The following is a 14,709-nucleotide window of genomic DNA, read 5'->3' as shown; positions in this document are numbered from 1 at the left end:
AGACAGGAGGAGACAGGCCAGGGCAGACGGTGAACACATCGCCAGGTGGAACCAAGCAGCAGTGCAGCAGGCAATGGGAGTAGGTGTCATACCCACTTGGGAGAAGCTTTTATTTCTGGAGGCAGATTTCTTGTAGAAAATGCCAGTGTATGGTCTTTGAACAGCAGGAGGGGCTTCAGATGGTGCTTCAAAGACTCCTGACACTTGTTGGGCCCAAAGGCCTTTTACTTCACACCTTAGTGCTAATTGAATTTGTATCTGGCTCAGTTCCAGGTTGGAATGGTGTCCTCAGGTCCCTGCTGTTTGTTGGTTAGAGCACCCTCCGTATAGCTTGGAAAAATAAAACCTTGGAAGCAGTAATCTCTCCAGTTAATTTTGGTCAAAATTAGGTTGTAGGTTTGTAGTTTTGATCTGGAGCGAAGGCCATGCTGTGGAGTGTAGCATCCTGCATATGTACCTGCCGAAAAATCCAAGTTTATCTAACTCCAAATCTATCCTTTTGTAAAAAACGTGTTGAAAATGTGAGAGCTCACATTAAGCCGTGTCTCTCTCTCTGAGGGGGATGTTGATATGGTGCTGTGACTTTACCGTGACATCTATAGCACCGTTTTATGGTGCTGGTTACTTTTGTTGAACAGATTACAGTTGGAGTGACTCCGATACTGGCAACAGAATGTCTGCATCCCAAATGGCACCCTATTCCCTATAGTGCACTACTTTTGATCTATGGGTCAAAAGTAGTGCTCTATATAGGAAATAGGATGCCATTTGGGATGAAGCTAATGTCTTTTGTGAACTAGTTTGGGATGTTTGTGACAATATATGACACAACAGTATTTACTATAAACCTTAAACCACTTAATGCTCTTGGTTCCTGGAGGGACATAGGGCCTGTACTAAAGTTATCCTCTTGGGGTCCCGTGTGGCTCATTTGGTAGAGCATGGTGTTTGCAACGCCAGGGTTGTGGGTTCGATTTCCACGGGGGACCAGTACGGATACAAAAACCTGTATGAAATGTATGCATTCACTACTGTAAGTAGCTCTGGATAAGAGTGTCTGCTAAATGACTAAAATGTTGGTTCCTGGAGGAACATAGGGCCTGTACTAAAGTTATCCAAAGTTGGGGAGGCAGCGTAGCCTAGTGGTTAGAGCGTTAGACTAGTAACCGAAAGGTTGAGAGATCGAATCCCCGAGCTGACAAGGTACAAAATCTGTTATTCTGCCCCTGAACAATGCAGTTAACCCACTGTTCCTAGGCTGTCATTGAAAATAAGAATTTGTTCTTAACTGACTTGCCTAACTTAAAAAAATAAAACGTTGCTGTTCTTTTCACATTTGGTATACTTACAATTTCTCCTGTGAACTCTGAAGGCTTCATAATAGGTGTTTGCTTCTCATATTAGTTGCTGTGGTTACCTGTAGTCATTCTACTCTAGGCAAAGTGCTTAAAAACTTATTCAGGATCTGTGGGTCCCCCACAGGACGGTTGAGCTAACGTAGGCTAATGCGATTAGCATGAGGTTGTAAGTAACACAAAAAATTCTCAGGACATAGACATATCTGATATGGGCAGAAATCTGAAATTCTTGTTAATCTAACTGCACTTTCCAATTTACAGTAGCTATTACAGTGAAATAATACCATGCTATTGTTTGAGTTTTGAACTTGAAAAGTTATTAATGAACAAATCAGGCGCATTTGGGCAGTCTTGATACAAAATGTTGAACAGAAATGCAATGGTTCATTGGATCAGTATAGAACTTTGCACATACACTGTTGCTATCTAGTGGCCAACATCTAAATTGCACCTGGGCTGGAATAATACATTATGGCCTTTCTCTTGCATTTCAAAGATGATGGTACAAATAAAAACGTTTTTTTTCTTCTTTTTTCGTTGTATTATCTTTTACCAGATCTAATGTGTTATATTTTCCTACATTCCTTTCACATTTCCACAAATGTCCAAGTATTTCCTTTCAAATGGTATCAAGAATATGCATATCCTTGCTTCAGGGCCTGAGCTACAGGCAGTTAGATTTGATGAATGTTGTTAGATTAGCATTCATATTAAACCAGCCAGACCTCATATACACAATGGCATGTGTCCCAAATAGCACCCAATTTCCCATATAATAGGATGGTCAAAAGTAGTGTACTATACAGGGAATACGGTGCCATTTGGTACACAGCCATAACAAAAACATGCAATCATGCCTAAATAGAGAGAACACTTATTTACCATGGACATTTTTAGAAAGGTTAACCAGCTAGGCTCTTCTATAGATGTATAACATAGCCTATAGGCCACCGGTCTCTTTAGATATAGGAGAACAGAAGGGGTTCCACTACCTCTTTTGAAGGGATGCTTTCTGTCAGTGAGATGTGTTTTGGTCCAAGGCTGGTAACACTTTCTATAAAGTACATATGTAATAACGTCCTTTATAATGCATTATAATACATGTATGATGTGTTATGACTTTGACAGCGTTCATAGTAACTCATAAGCGGTTATAAAAAGCTGTGTGATGTTTTACTTGCATCTCTTCCAATGTAACTGCAGACAGAGGAAAGAAAAGGAGGGTTAGAGCCCCCTCTGCTGGTTAACATAGGCAGTATCTGTCCTGGGCTGGAACTCATCAAACCGAGACAATGGCGGTCTACTACATTGTAGACAGACTGACTGATCTACAAATCACCTTGCATCCTAAATAACCACTCTATTAATTGTTGATCAGTCAGTCTGCTTAGTCGGTGATCAGGAAAATGTATGCTCTGGAACATGTGGGGCGGCAGGTAGCATAGTGGTTAGAGCGATGGGCCAGGAGCCGAAAGGTTGCTAGATTGAATTTTCGAGCTGACAAGGTAAAAATCTGTTGTTCTGCCCCTGAATAAGGCAGTTAACCCACTGTTCCCCGGTAGGCCGTCATTGTAAATAAGAATTTGTTCTTAACTGACTTGCCTAGTTAAATAAAGGTTAAATAAAAAAATAAAAACATGAGACCAGATAGTAAACCTGCTCCCTCTCTCTCTCTCCCAGACACAGAACAGAGGTCAAAGGTTAAAAGAAGGGGCCCACATCAACCGCTCCCTCCTGGCTCTGGGTAACTGCATCAACGCCCTGAGTGAGAAACATGGTAACAAATATGTCAACTACAGGGACAGCAAGCTGACGCGCTTGCTGAAGGTACAGTACCCATAGTGGTTGGAGCGTTGAGCCAGTAACCGAAAGGTTTCTGGATCGAATCCCCGTGCTGACAAGGTAAAAATGTGTTGTTCTGCCCCTGAGCAAGACACTTAACTCACTGTTCCCCGGGCGCCGAAGACGTGGATGTCGATTATGGCAGCCCCCCACACTGCTCTGATTTAGAGGGGTTGGGTTAAATGCGGAAGACACATTTCAGTTGAATGCATTCAGTTGTACAACTGACTAGGTTTCCCCCTTTCCCATCTAAGACGTGCTGTATGATTACAATACACTATACTACCACCACACCATACCACACAACATTCATCATGAATGACCACACCATAGCACACAATACCACACCATATCACATCACACCACATCATGCCACACCACACAAAACAATACAGTACAGTACTTTTTGTTGTCCTTTTGCATCATTCAGAAGAATTATTTTGCATGCCACTTGCATTCATTCACTTCCTGTTCTGATGTGTTTGATTGACAGGACTCGTTGGGAGGCAACAGTCGCACAGTGATGATAGCCCACATTAGCCCCGCCTCCCTGGCCTTCGAGGAGTCTCGCAACACGCTGAGCTACGCTGACCGTGCCAAAAGTATCCGCACACGGGTGAGTAATACACAACACAACATTTCCCTCCTTCGCTGAGGTGTGGGACAACTGAGGTGTGGGACAAGCATTTTCAAATCAATCCATTTTCAAATCAATCAACCAATCAAATGTAATTTAAAAATCCTTTTACATAAACACAGTTATCACAAAGTGCTTTACAGTAACCCACCCAAGACCCCCGAGATCAACTTAAAAGATTCCGTTATCTCTGCAGTATAACAGTTATAACAACACTGTCAATATTTGGCTCAATAGTTTGTCAGCTGGGTTCCTTCTTGCTGAATGTTTTCTACCACATCATGTTATTACAGTGTTATAAGACAGTTCTTTCTCTCCAGGTGAAGAGGAACCTGCTGAACGTGTCCTACCACATCGCTCAGTACACCAACATCATCTCTGACCTGCGCAGCGAGATCCAGCGGCTCAAGAAGAAGATCGCCGATCAGGCTGGACGTCAGCTCAACTCTGACCGAGCTGACATCCGCCATGTCCAGGGTAATGACCTTACCTTGACCTCTCTCATAGCTCCTTCACAGTGTCTGTCTGTCTGTCTGTCTGTCTGTCTGTCTGTCTGTCTGTCTGTCTGTCTGTCTGTCTGTCTGTCTGACAATAACACTCTCCTCTCCTGCCACCAATGTAGCGGAGGTGCAGGCCCACAGCACGCAGGCAAGCCGAGCAGAGATGGACCAGCTGAGGGAGCAGCTCCTAGAGGCCTTCAGGAGTCAGATGGAGATCAGGAGGAGCCTGATGGAGCTGGACAACAGCAACATGGAGATCCAGATGGACACCTCCAAACACCTGCTCACCATCGCAGAGTATGTGTCTTAGGACTGTCCCAAATGGCACTCTGTTCCCTGTACAGTGCACTACTTATGACCAGAGCCCTTAGGGCTCTATATAGGGAATAGGGTGCCATTTGGGACCTACAATAATCTCATAGCACTCCCGCTACACCTATAGCCTCTAGCTGTAGCAGTTTAATGACTGTGATAGTTAACAGAAATGTCTAAACAGCTGCTCACAATTCCGTGCATTGTTGTTCGTCCTGTAGTTGGGAGCAGGAGCGGAGTCGTCGTCGCAGGAAGTGGCGAGCGGACAGGAGGAAGGAGAGCTTCAGTAAGGAGGAGAGTGAGAAGGATTCTGACTGCCCTGAGTCTCCCCCAGACAGCACTGAGACCCAGGAAGTAGCCATGGCCAGAGAGAACGTGGTCACTCTCATTGCTGAACAGAACAAGATACGCGAACAGAAGGTAGGTTACTGTAGTCCCTTGCTCTCACCTTTAGGGGGGGCTACAGAATCACACAGTTTAGGCCACCTAGCTTAAACTAGGCATTGATAGCCTTGTTGTACAGTACTGGGTGGCTGGTGGTAGGAGATATTGGAGGACGGGCTCATGGCTGGATTGGACTGAATGGAACGATACCAAGCACATGGTTTCCATTTGTACAATAGGCCGACGTGTAGCATGATGAGGCCGTCATTGTAAATAAGAATTTGTTCTTAACTGACTTGCTTAGTTAAATAAAGGTTAAATCAATTTAGAAAAAATATTTAAATACTATGGTGAGGATTCCTATGGAGCCCTGCCTGCTGTTTGTCCTCCTGTCTTGTAGGCGTTGCTGGAGCGCTGCTTCGTGGAGCTGCGGGAGCGGGCCAGGCGCCTGGAGGAGCTGCTCCCTTGCAGGGTGAGCTCTGAAGAGCAGAGGGAGGTGCTGGGCCTCCTCTGTAAGGTCCACGAGCTGGAGATTGAGAATGCCGAGATGCAGTCCCACGCACTGCTCAAAGACAACGTGATCCGGCAGAAGAACTTTGTGGTGCAGCGCTTCGAGCAGCACCGCCACCTCTGTGACGAGCTCATCCAGCAGCAGAGACGGTTTATTGACGGTATGTCCAAACAATGCTTTCTTTTTTTACTACACTAGCTATAGACTGCAGACTTGATTGAACGTGTAATAATTCAATATTGGTTATGTAGGTGTTGTACTGTATGTTTAGTGTTGTATTATGACAGCTATTCTAACATGGATTGTGTTGTGTTATAGTGTGAATAGTATTCTAACATGTGTTGTAGTGTGAATAGTATTCCAACCTGTATTGTGTTATAGTGTGAATAGTATTCTAACCTGTGTTGTAGTGTGAATAGTATTCCAACCTGTATTGTGTTGTGTTGTAATGTGAATAGTATTCTAACATCGATTGTGTTGTGGTGTAGTGTGAATAGTATTCTAACATGGATTGTGTTGTGGTGTAGTGTGAATAGTATTCTAACCTATATTGTGTTGTGGTGTAGTGTGAATAGTATTTTTAACATGGATTGTGTTGTGTTGTGTTGTAGTGTGAATAGTATTCTAACCTGTGTTGTAGTGTGAATAGTATTCTAACCTGTATTGTGTTGTGTTGTAATGTGAATAGTATTCTAACATGGATTGTGTTGTGTTGTAGTGTGAATAGTATTCTAACCTGTGTTGTAGTGTGAATAGTATTCTAACCTGTATTGTGTTGTGTTGTAGTGTGAATAGTATTTTAACCTGTATTGTGTTGTGTTGTGAATAGTATTCTAACATGTGTTGTAGTGTGAATAGTATTCTAACCTGTATTGTGTTGTGTTGTAGTGTGAATAGTATTCTAACCTGTGTTGTAGTGTGAATAGTATTCTAACCTGTATTGTAGTGTGAATAGTATTCTAACCTGTGTTGTAGTGTGAATAGTATTCTAACCTGTATTGTAGTGTGAATAGTATTCTAACCTGTGTTGTAGTGTGAATAGTATTCTAACCTGTGTTGTAGTGTGAATAGTATTCTAACATGTGTTATAGTGTGAATAGTATTCTAACCTGTATTGTGTTGTAGTGTGAGTAGTATTCTAACCTGTATTATGTTATGTTGTAGTGTGAATAGTATTCTGACCTGTATTGTGTTGTGTTGTAGTGTGAATAGTATTCTAACCTGTGTTGTAGTGTGAATAGTATTCTAACCTGTGTTGTAGTGTGAATAGTATTCTAACCTGTATTGTAGTGTGAATAGTATTCTAACCTGTGTTGTAGTGTGAATAGTATTCTAACCTGTATTGTGTTGTAGTGTGAGTAGTATTCTAACCTGTATTATGTTATGTTGTAGTGTGAATAGTATTCTGACCTGTATTGTGTTGTGTTATAGTGTGAATAGTATTCTGACCTGTGTTGTAGTGTGAATAGTATTCTAACCTGTATTGTGTTGTAGTGTGAATAGTATTCTAACCTGTATTATGTTATGTTGTAGTGTGAATAGTATTCTAACCTGTATTGTGTTGTTGCAGACCACAGACTCCTGGTGCCCCCCCACCTTCAGGAGCTGTATTGGATGTACATGAGAGAGCTGGATGAGAGGAACCTGGACAGATCCCTGGACAAGGTCAGCGGGAGCACACTCAAGGTAGACAACAGAGAACGTGATTGAGATTGAAATCGAGATCAAGTACAGAGACACACAATTCCGACATATAAACATATCCTTCTCCCTGTACCATATGCTGTCTCCAGGAGGGCTCCCTGCCCAAGATCACTCTGCCCAGCCGAAGTCTTGACCCGGTGCAGGACTTGGACTCAGACCAGGAGAGCATTCGCACCATGGGCTCGGAGACCAGGCATGGCCAGGCCAAGACCCGCAGACACACCCTGCCACCCATCCTACCTGAACCTGAAGGGTAAGAGGACGGAGGGAGGGAGAGTGAGAGGGAGGGAGAGTGAGAGGGTGCGAGAGGGTGGGAGAGTGGGGATGGGAGAGTGAGTGAAAGAGTGAGAGGGTGGGGTTTGGTTTAGGAAGAAGAAACCCTCCATCTTATCCTTTCTAGGAAGGACATTAGTTTAACTGACGATCTTTCTCTCTGTCGATCTTTCTCCCTCTCTTGTGCTGTCTCTCTCTCTCCCTCCCTAACTCCCTCCCTCCCTCTCCCTCTCACAGAGACAACAACCATGTGTTTAAGAGCAGTCCCCATGCCAGACAGATTAAACGTTCTACTGTGTTGACCCCTCCTCCCATCCACATCAACAGCCAGGGGAACAGAGAGGTGAGAATACAGTACCATCCACATCAACGGCCAGGGGAACAGAGAGGTGAGAACACAGTACCATCCACATCAACGGCCAGGGGAACGGAGAGGTGAGAACACAGTACCATCCACATCAACGGCCAGGGGAAAAGAGAGGTGAGAACACAGTACCATCCACATCAACGGCCAGGGGAACAGAGAGGTGAGAACACAGTACCATCCACATCAACGGCCAGGGGAACAGAGAGGTGAGAACACAGTACCATCCACATCAACGGCCAGGGGAACAGAGAGGTGAGAACACAGTACCATCCACATCAACGGCCAGGGGAACAGAGAGGTGAGAACACAGTACCATCTACATCAACGGCCAGGGGAACAGAGAGGTGAGAACACAGTACCATCCACATCAACGGCCAGGGGAACAGAGAGGTGAGAATACAGTACCATCCACATCAACGGCCAGGGGAACAGAGAGGTGAGAACACAGTACCATCCACATCAATGGCCAGGGGAACAGAGAGGTGAGAACACAGTACCATCCACACTGTGGATATCAACTAGGCCTGATGCAGCTCCTGCCATTACACCTGTGGAGACAACATAGTAATGGAGGGTACAGCCATATCAGGGCTAGATTTCTACCAGGTTTCATATCTGCATACTCCCCTATGAGAGTGTGAGTATAATGCCACATGTCCCTTCTCTTCTGTCCTCTCCAGCTGCAGCCATTGGCCCTAGAGACAACTCTGAACTACAGCCACCTCAGCCACAGTGTCAGCAGTCACCTGGACTCCTCCCCTGAGAGCAGCGAGACGGGCCAGGACGTCCCCCTCACACGAAAGGGTAAGAGACCTCCAGGGGCAACAGCAGACAGGAGCGATACAGGATAGGGAGAACTGCACGGACCACAAATTCATGGATTACAGAATATAGCCAGGGACGATTGGGGACAATAAGGTTTACATTTTATTATCTTATCTTAGGTCAGGATGTTGGTGTACTAGATGAGATCATAGTAGAGCCTCTGTCAAATGTCTCCTTTGATTCTACACCTGCATTGCTTGCTGTTTGGGGTTTTAGGCTGGGTTTCTGTACAGAACTTTGAGATATCAGCTGATGTAAGAAGGGCTTTATAAATACATTTGATTTGATTGATTTGATTCAACAGAGAGGCAGCAGATCCTCAAAGGGGTTCACAACATTGCATTGAAGGCTGCTCGCCGCCGCTCCAAAGCCCTGGAAGTGGACACCCTGCGGCTGCCCCCTCCTCCCTCCCCCCTGGACACCAAGAAGCACAAGAGCAGCCTGTCTTTGAGTGAGGCGCCCCCTAGGGGCCTGGCCCTGCTCCGCGGCCGGCAGCCCAGCCCCGAGCCCCGCCACGACACCTCAGATGAAAACTTATCCAGCAGCACGGGGGAGGGGCCTGTCTCCCAGTGCACCTGGACACGCCCACGTAATCGCCAGCCGGCCTCCAAGAACCCAAACCTCTCCCTCCGCGAGCAGGACTTCGAGGCTCGCTGCCGGAAGAGACGCTCCCGCTCGTTCGAGGTCACAGGTCAAGCAGTGAGTAGTGTTCATTATCTAGCTCCCTGAGTAGTATGTAATGATTCGGGACTGTATGTTAGTGGAGTCATCAGCAGCTGTGATTGATCGATTTGACAGTTACATAGACATAATGAAGTGGCTCCAGTACATAGCCTACAGGATATCAGCCTTAACACACTACCCCTGCCCTCCCCCTGCTCAGCTGTATCAGTCTAAGACAACGGCAGCCCAGCGTACACGACCGTTGGACAGCACGTCAGACCCCCACCTCCACATCAACGGGCAGCCCCAGGCCCCCCTCTTACGTCCCCAGCACAGGGGGGTCCCTTCTCTCACCAAAGTCCGGCTGCCACACAACAACCACCAAACAGGTCAGCCTCCTTTTACCCACACCTCTACATTAAAAATAATATTACTGCATGCAGCCATGGTGGGGTTCAAGCCTTATGGCGCCCACTGCACTACCATCAGGACAAATTGGATTCATTGCCCTTGGATATCTCCTCACAGTGTAGCTAATTAAATATATCAACACACAGTTCTTAAACAGGGCTCTGTATACAGTTTTTGACTCATGCTTTTTACAGGCCCCATCACAGTGTCCTCCCCAGTCCACCTGAGCAACCTGAAGCGTGTGTCTCAGCTGCGCCAGCCCATGCTCTACACCACGGGCACCGGAGGTCAGCGCACCCGCAGGCACTGAGGGCCTAAAGGCCTACTTCTCCAGGGTCATGTTCATTAGGGCATAGAATGGAAAAAAATTTTGCAATGGAAAACAAAAATTATTCCAGCTAGCCCCTTCCTGTTTTCTTCAGTTTGGTGCCTAATGATCATGACCCAGGGTTTTCTTACACATGACTTCCCAACACCAGCACTACCCTGACCAGCTGACCCTCAGAATGTTGACTGGACTAGATGGACTGGACTGGAGAAAGCTGGACCTCCAATCTCCACCTTCATGCTCCTGATTGACCCACAGCCCAGTCTAACCCTGGGGCCTTGAGCCCCCTTATGTCCTCTGGACCGTGACCTCTGACCTGTGACTTCCACACTGGCTGTACATTGAACCCAGAGACCTAGCTTTTCCTCGTGCTGATCACTAGTAGGGTGGATGATGCCCCAAGACCTCACCATCACAGACGCCAAAGATCTTCTGTCTGTAACTTTTACTCTTCTGTCTGTGACTTAAATGGTGCCCAAGTTCTATATAGTGCACTACTTTTGACCTGGCCCTGGACAAACGTAGTACACTATATAGGGAATAGGGTCCCATTTCAGACACAGACTGGGACTGTTTTCTCTGCTCCTCGTTTCCTTGCTCAAGTGGTCCTGCGAGTGTCCGTCCAGTGGCCACCACTAACCACTACTATGGACCTGTACACACTCCGGTTCTGCAGATGAACGGTTGTGATACTTAAGAGTTTTTCTGCATACCAATAATTACAAAAGCCTTGTGGACACACTGCATAATAGTTGTTTCTTCTCTCTTCTTTATGAACACATTTTATAAATAAATATATTCTTTCTACAGCTTATCAGTTCCCTCTGTTGTTGATGCTTATTATTCATTATGGTTGAACTAAAAGATTACATGGAACAAAAATGTCATTCAATTGGAAACAATGAAATATATATGTAAAATTAAATTAAACAATAATGAATGTTGATGCTAATAGTATGTACAATGTATAAGTATGTTTCCATATGATAACAATAGCCTAATATATTCTATTTGCTGTAAACTATTGTCTTTTAACTGTTTCACTCAATTCATTCTAATTGACTTAATAATTATGACACACCCCTCACTATTGTCATTGGTTGCACTAATTCCACTGTTTGTCTACATAACCTGGTTCAAGCATTCATGACATCACCCTGAAGAAGGCACAGTGATGCAGAAACGTAAAATAAATAAATTACTGGGAGTTTAATATATAGTGCCTTCGGAAAGTTTTCAGACCCCTTGACTTTTCCCACATTTTGTTAGGTTACAGCCTTATTCTAAAATTGATTAAATTGTTTTTTTCCCCCTCATCAATCTACAGACAATACCCCATAATCACAAAGGAAAAACAGGTTCATTGGGTATGATGCTATAAGCTTGGCACATCTGCATTTGGGGACTTTCTCCCATTCTTCTCTGCAGATCCTCTCAAGCTCTGTCAGGTTGGATTGGGAGCTGCGCTGCACAGCTATATTCAGGTCTCTCCAGAGATGTTCGATTGGGTTCAAGTCCGGGCTCTGGCTGGGCCACTCAAGGACATTCAGAGACCCAAAGCCACTCCTGCATTGTCTTGGCTGTGTGCTTAGGGTCGTTGTCCTCTTCGCCCCAGTCTGAGGTCCTGAGCACTCTGGAGCAGGTTTTCATCAAGGATCTCTCTGTACTTTGCTCTGTTCATCTTTGCCTCGATCCTGACTTGTCTCCCAGTCCCTGCCGCTGAGAAACATCTCCACAGCATGATGCTGCCACCACTATGCTTCACCGTAGGGATGGTGCCAGGTTTCCGCCAGACGTGATGCTTGGCATTCAGGCCAAAGAGTTTAATCTTGGTTTCATCAGACCAGAGAATCTTGTTTCTCATGGTCTGAGAGTCTATTGGTGCCTTTTGGCAAACTCCAAGCAGGCTGTCATGTGCCTTTTACTGAGGAGTGGCTTCCGTCTGGCCACTCTACCATAAAGGCCTGATTGGTGGAGTGCTGCAGAGATGGTTGTCCTTCTGGAAGGTTCTCCCATCTCCACAGAGGAACTGTGGAGCTCTGACAGAGTAACCATCAGGTTCTTGGTCACCTCCCTGACAAAGGCCTTTCTTCCCCGATTATTCAGTTTGGCCGGGCAGCCAGCTCTAGGAAGAATCTTGGTTGTTCCAAACTTCTTCCATTTAAGAATGAAGGCCACTGTGTTCTTGGGGACCTTCAATGCTGCAGAAATGTTTTGGTACCCTTCCCCAGATCTGTGCCTCGACACAATCCTGTCTCAGAGCTCTATGGACAATTCCTTCAACCTCATGGCCTGGTTTTTGCTCTGACATGCACTGTCAACTGTGGGACCTTACATAGACAGGTGTGTGCCTTTCTAAATCATGTCCAATCAATTGAATTTACCAGAGGTGGACTCCAATCAAGTTGTAGGAACATCTCAAGGATGAGCAATAGAAGCAGGATGCACCTGAGCTCAATTTCGAGTCTCATAGCAAAGGGTCTGAATACTTATGTAAATAAGTTATTCCTGTTTTAGAGATTTTATAAATGTTCTAACATTTCTGAACACCTGTTTTCACTTTGTCATTATGGGATATTGTGTGTAGGTTGATGAGGATTTTTTATATATATATATAACATTTTAGAACAAGGCTATAATGTAACAACATTGTTTTAAAGTCAAGGGGTCTGAATACTTTTTGAATGCACTGTATCTATGCAGTCATTTTACCCCTACCTACATGTACAAATTACCCTGACTAACCTGTACCACCTCACATTGACTCGGTACCGGTAGCCCCTGTATATAGCCTTGTTATTGTTATGTAATTTTGTGCTACTTTTTATTTTATTTTTGACTTTAGTTTATTTAGTATATGGGGGGGCCCAGGACCGAGTTTGGGAAACGCTGCCATAAACAATCCATCTGTACAGTCACAACATGAGCACACCACTTAACTGCATGGCTACAAAGGGAACTCGGTAGACAGGACACACTCCACAAAGTGTTTTTGAGAAGTTTTATTTTGAAAGGTAAACAAGTTATTCAACAGTACTGGTGTGATCCATAATAGGTGTCTAGACATGAACATGGGCCTATGTCCTAGAGTCATTCGGCTGTCATAGGTATAGATTACATGTCAGCATATTGTTTTCATAAGAGTGGAAGTGCTGAATGTACCTGCTATGATTGGATTAGTTTACCTCACATTGGCAGGCAGGCAGCAGGCTTACTAGCAGGCTGTGTTCTAACACATGCAGCAGTCGTGTGTGTACTTGTGCATGCACTAGCTAATTGTAAGGGGTTTTATAGTGCCGTTGTCTTGGGTCAACGGGAATGTATTTCCACTAGTGGAGGCGGCTGAGGGGAGGACGTTTCATAATAATGGCTGGAACGGGGTTAACGGAATGGCGATATCACTCCACTACTTCTGCTGCAGCCATTACTACGAGCCCGTCCTCCCCAATTTAACCTGTAGTTTCCACATAAAGACGCCAACACAAACATGCGTGACTTTGTAGGCTATTAACTTTTGTTTGTTGACATTTATCAAAGAAAGAAAATCAATTAGCTTAGCTGTCCAATGAAAATATTTAGGCTACAGAAATAAATCATTTTATTACAGAAATAAATCATTTTATTGAACATTAAATCAGAATGAGCAAAATACCTAGAAACGTAATAACAAAGTCATGATCAAATCTTTCCTGCACGTTTCACTGCTTAACTTCATTATACAACTACACATTACTTTTCGATCTCTGTTCTTTCTCGTCCCTCCTGCTCAGTGCATTGTGAAACACGTGCAGTCCAAATTACATAATCCAAACATCAAGAGCTGCGGTTTGAGCAGCCAAACCACAGAAATAGTGCCCCTAACAATTTCAGGGATTGGTCCATATGCAACCAATCACAAAAATCACAAACACTCTTCAGATTAGTGGGCGTGGCCTCCAGGGTTTGGAGATCTGTCATGAGTGAGAAAGCTTGTCCGTCTGTTCCTGAGCCGTAGAAAAATCCTATTGACACTGAATCCTATTTCCATAATTTGCAATGTATGTTTTTGACATTCTTAGAATTGTTTGAAATACAATTGACATTTTACATTGTGAGAATTATATTTTTGATCAGTTGTTGTTCCGTATGCAATATATGTACAATGAGACCTATTAGAGTTTTTTGAAGGTTTTCCTGTGCCTGAGACACAGACAGACACACACACACACACACACACACACACACACACACACACACACACACACACACACACACACACACACACACACACACACACACACACACACACACACAACCATCTCTTAGCATGGCTTGACCTCAATGGCCTGACTTGCTGAGGCATCTTGAACACAAATACTATTTAATGGGCACACATAAGTAATGGCAATTTATGAATGACTGAATGTTTCCATTTTTAAGAAAACAATATATGAGCTGTCCCTATATGAGCAGTTGACAGTATTAATAGAAGCCAGTAGTAATTTCATTCTCCTGACCCATGGCCCAGTGATTTGTGTCTATCCTAGATGTGTCCCTTCAAATAATATGTACCAAGGAAAAGTTAGACGCTGAGAGAGAGAGAGAGCTTTATCAA

At 44.5% G+C, this 14,709-nt stretch overlaps 1 protein-coding gene across 1 annotated transcript in view; it reads left to right on the top strand.

The window, feature by feature from the left end:
* Positions 1–11,136, top strand: part of LOC106610207 (kinesin-like protein KIF19) — a 103,369-nt gene extending 92,233 nt beyond the window's left edge. Inside the window, exons 7-19 of the mRNA XM_014209412.2 lie at positions 3,039–3,185; positions 3,694–3,816; positions 4,158–4,314; positions 4,460–4,634; positions 4,871–5,069; positions 5,434–5,704; positions 7,115–7,230; positions 7,338–7,501; positions 7,759–7,864; positions 8,569–8,692; positions 9,018–9,412; positions 9,597–9,765; positions 9,982–11,136. Coding sequence (XP_014064887.2) covers positions 3,039–3,185; positions 3,694–3,816; positions 4,158–4,314; positions 4,460–4,634; positions 4,871–5,069; positions 5,434–5,704; positions 7,115–7,230; positions 7,338–7,501; positions 7,759–7,864; positions 8,569–8,692; positions 9,018–9,412; positions 9,597–9,765; positions 9,982–10,097 — 2,262 coding nt within the window. The 3' untranslated portion in view covers positions 10,098–11,136. The remainder of the gene's footprint in view (positions 1–3,038; positions 3,186–3,693; positions 3,817–4,157; positions 4,315–4,459; positions 4,635–4,870; positions 5,070–5,433; positions 5,705–7,114; positions 7,231–7,337; positions 7,502–7,758; positions 7,865–8,568; positions 8,693–9,017; positions 9,413–9,596; positions 9,766–9,981) is intronic.
* The last annotated feature ends 3,573 nt before the right edge of the window (positions 11,137–14,709 follow it).

The sequence above is a fragment of the Salmo salar genome, chromosome ssa01 (genome assembly GCF_905237065.1).
Source record: "Salmo salar chromosome ssa01, Ssal_v3.1, whole genome shotgun sequence".
Classification (NCBI taxonomy): Eukaryota; Metazoa; Chordata; class Actinopteri; order Salmoniformes; family Salmonidae; genus Salmo; species Salmo salar.
The sequence above is the reverse complement of the archived record's forward strand: the minus strand, read 5'-3'. Positions and strand labels throughout refer to the sequence as shown.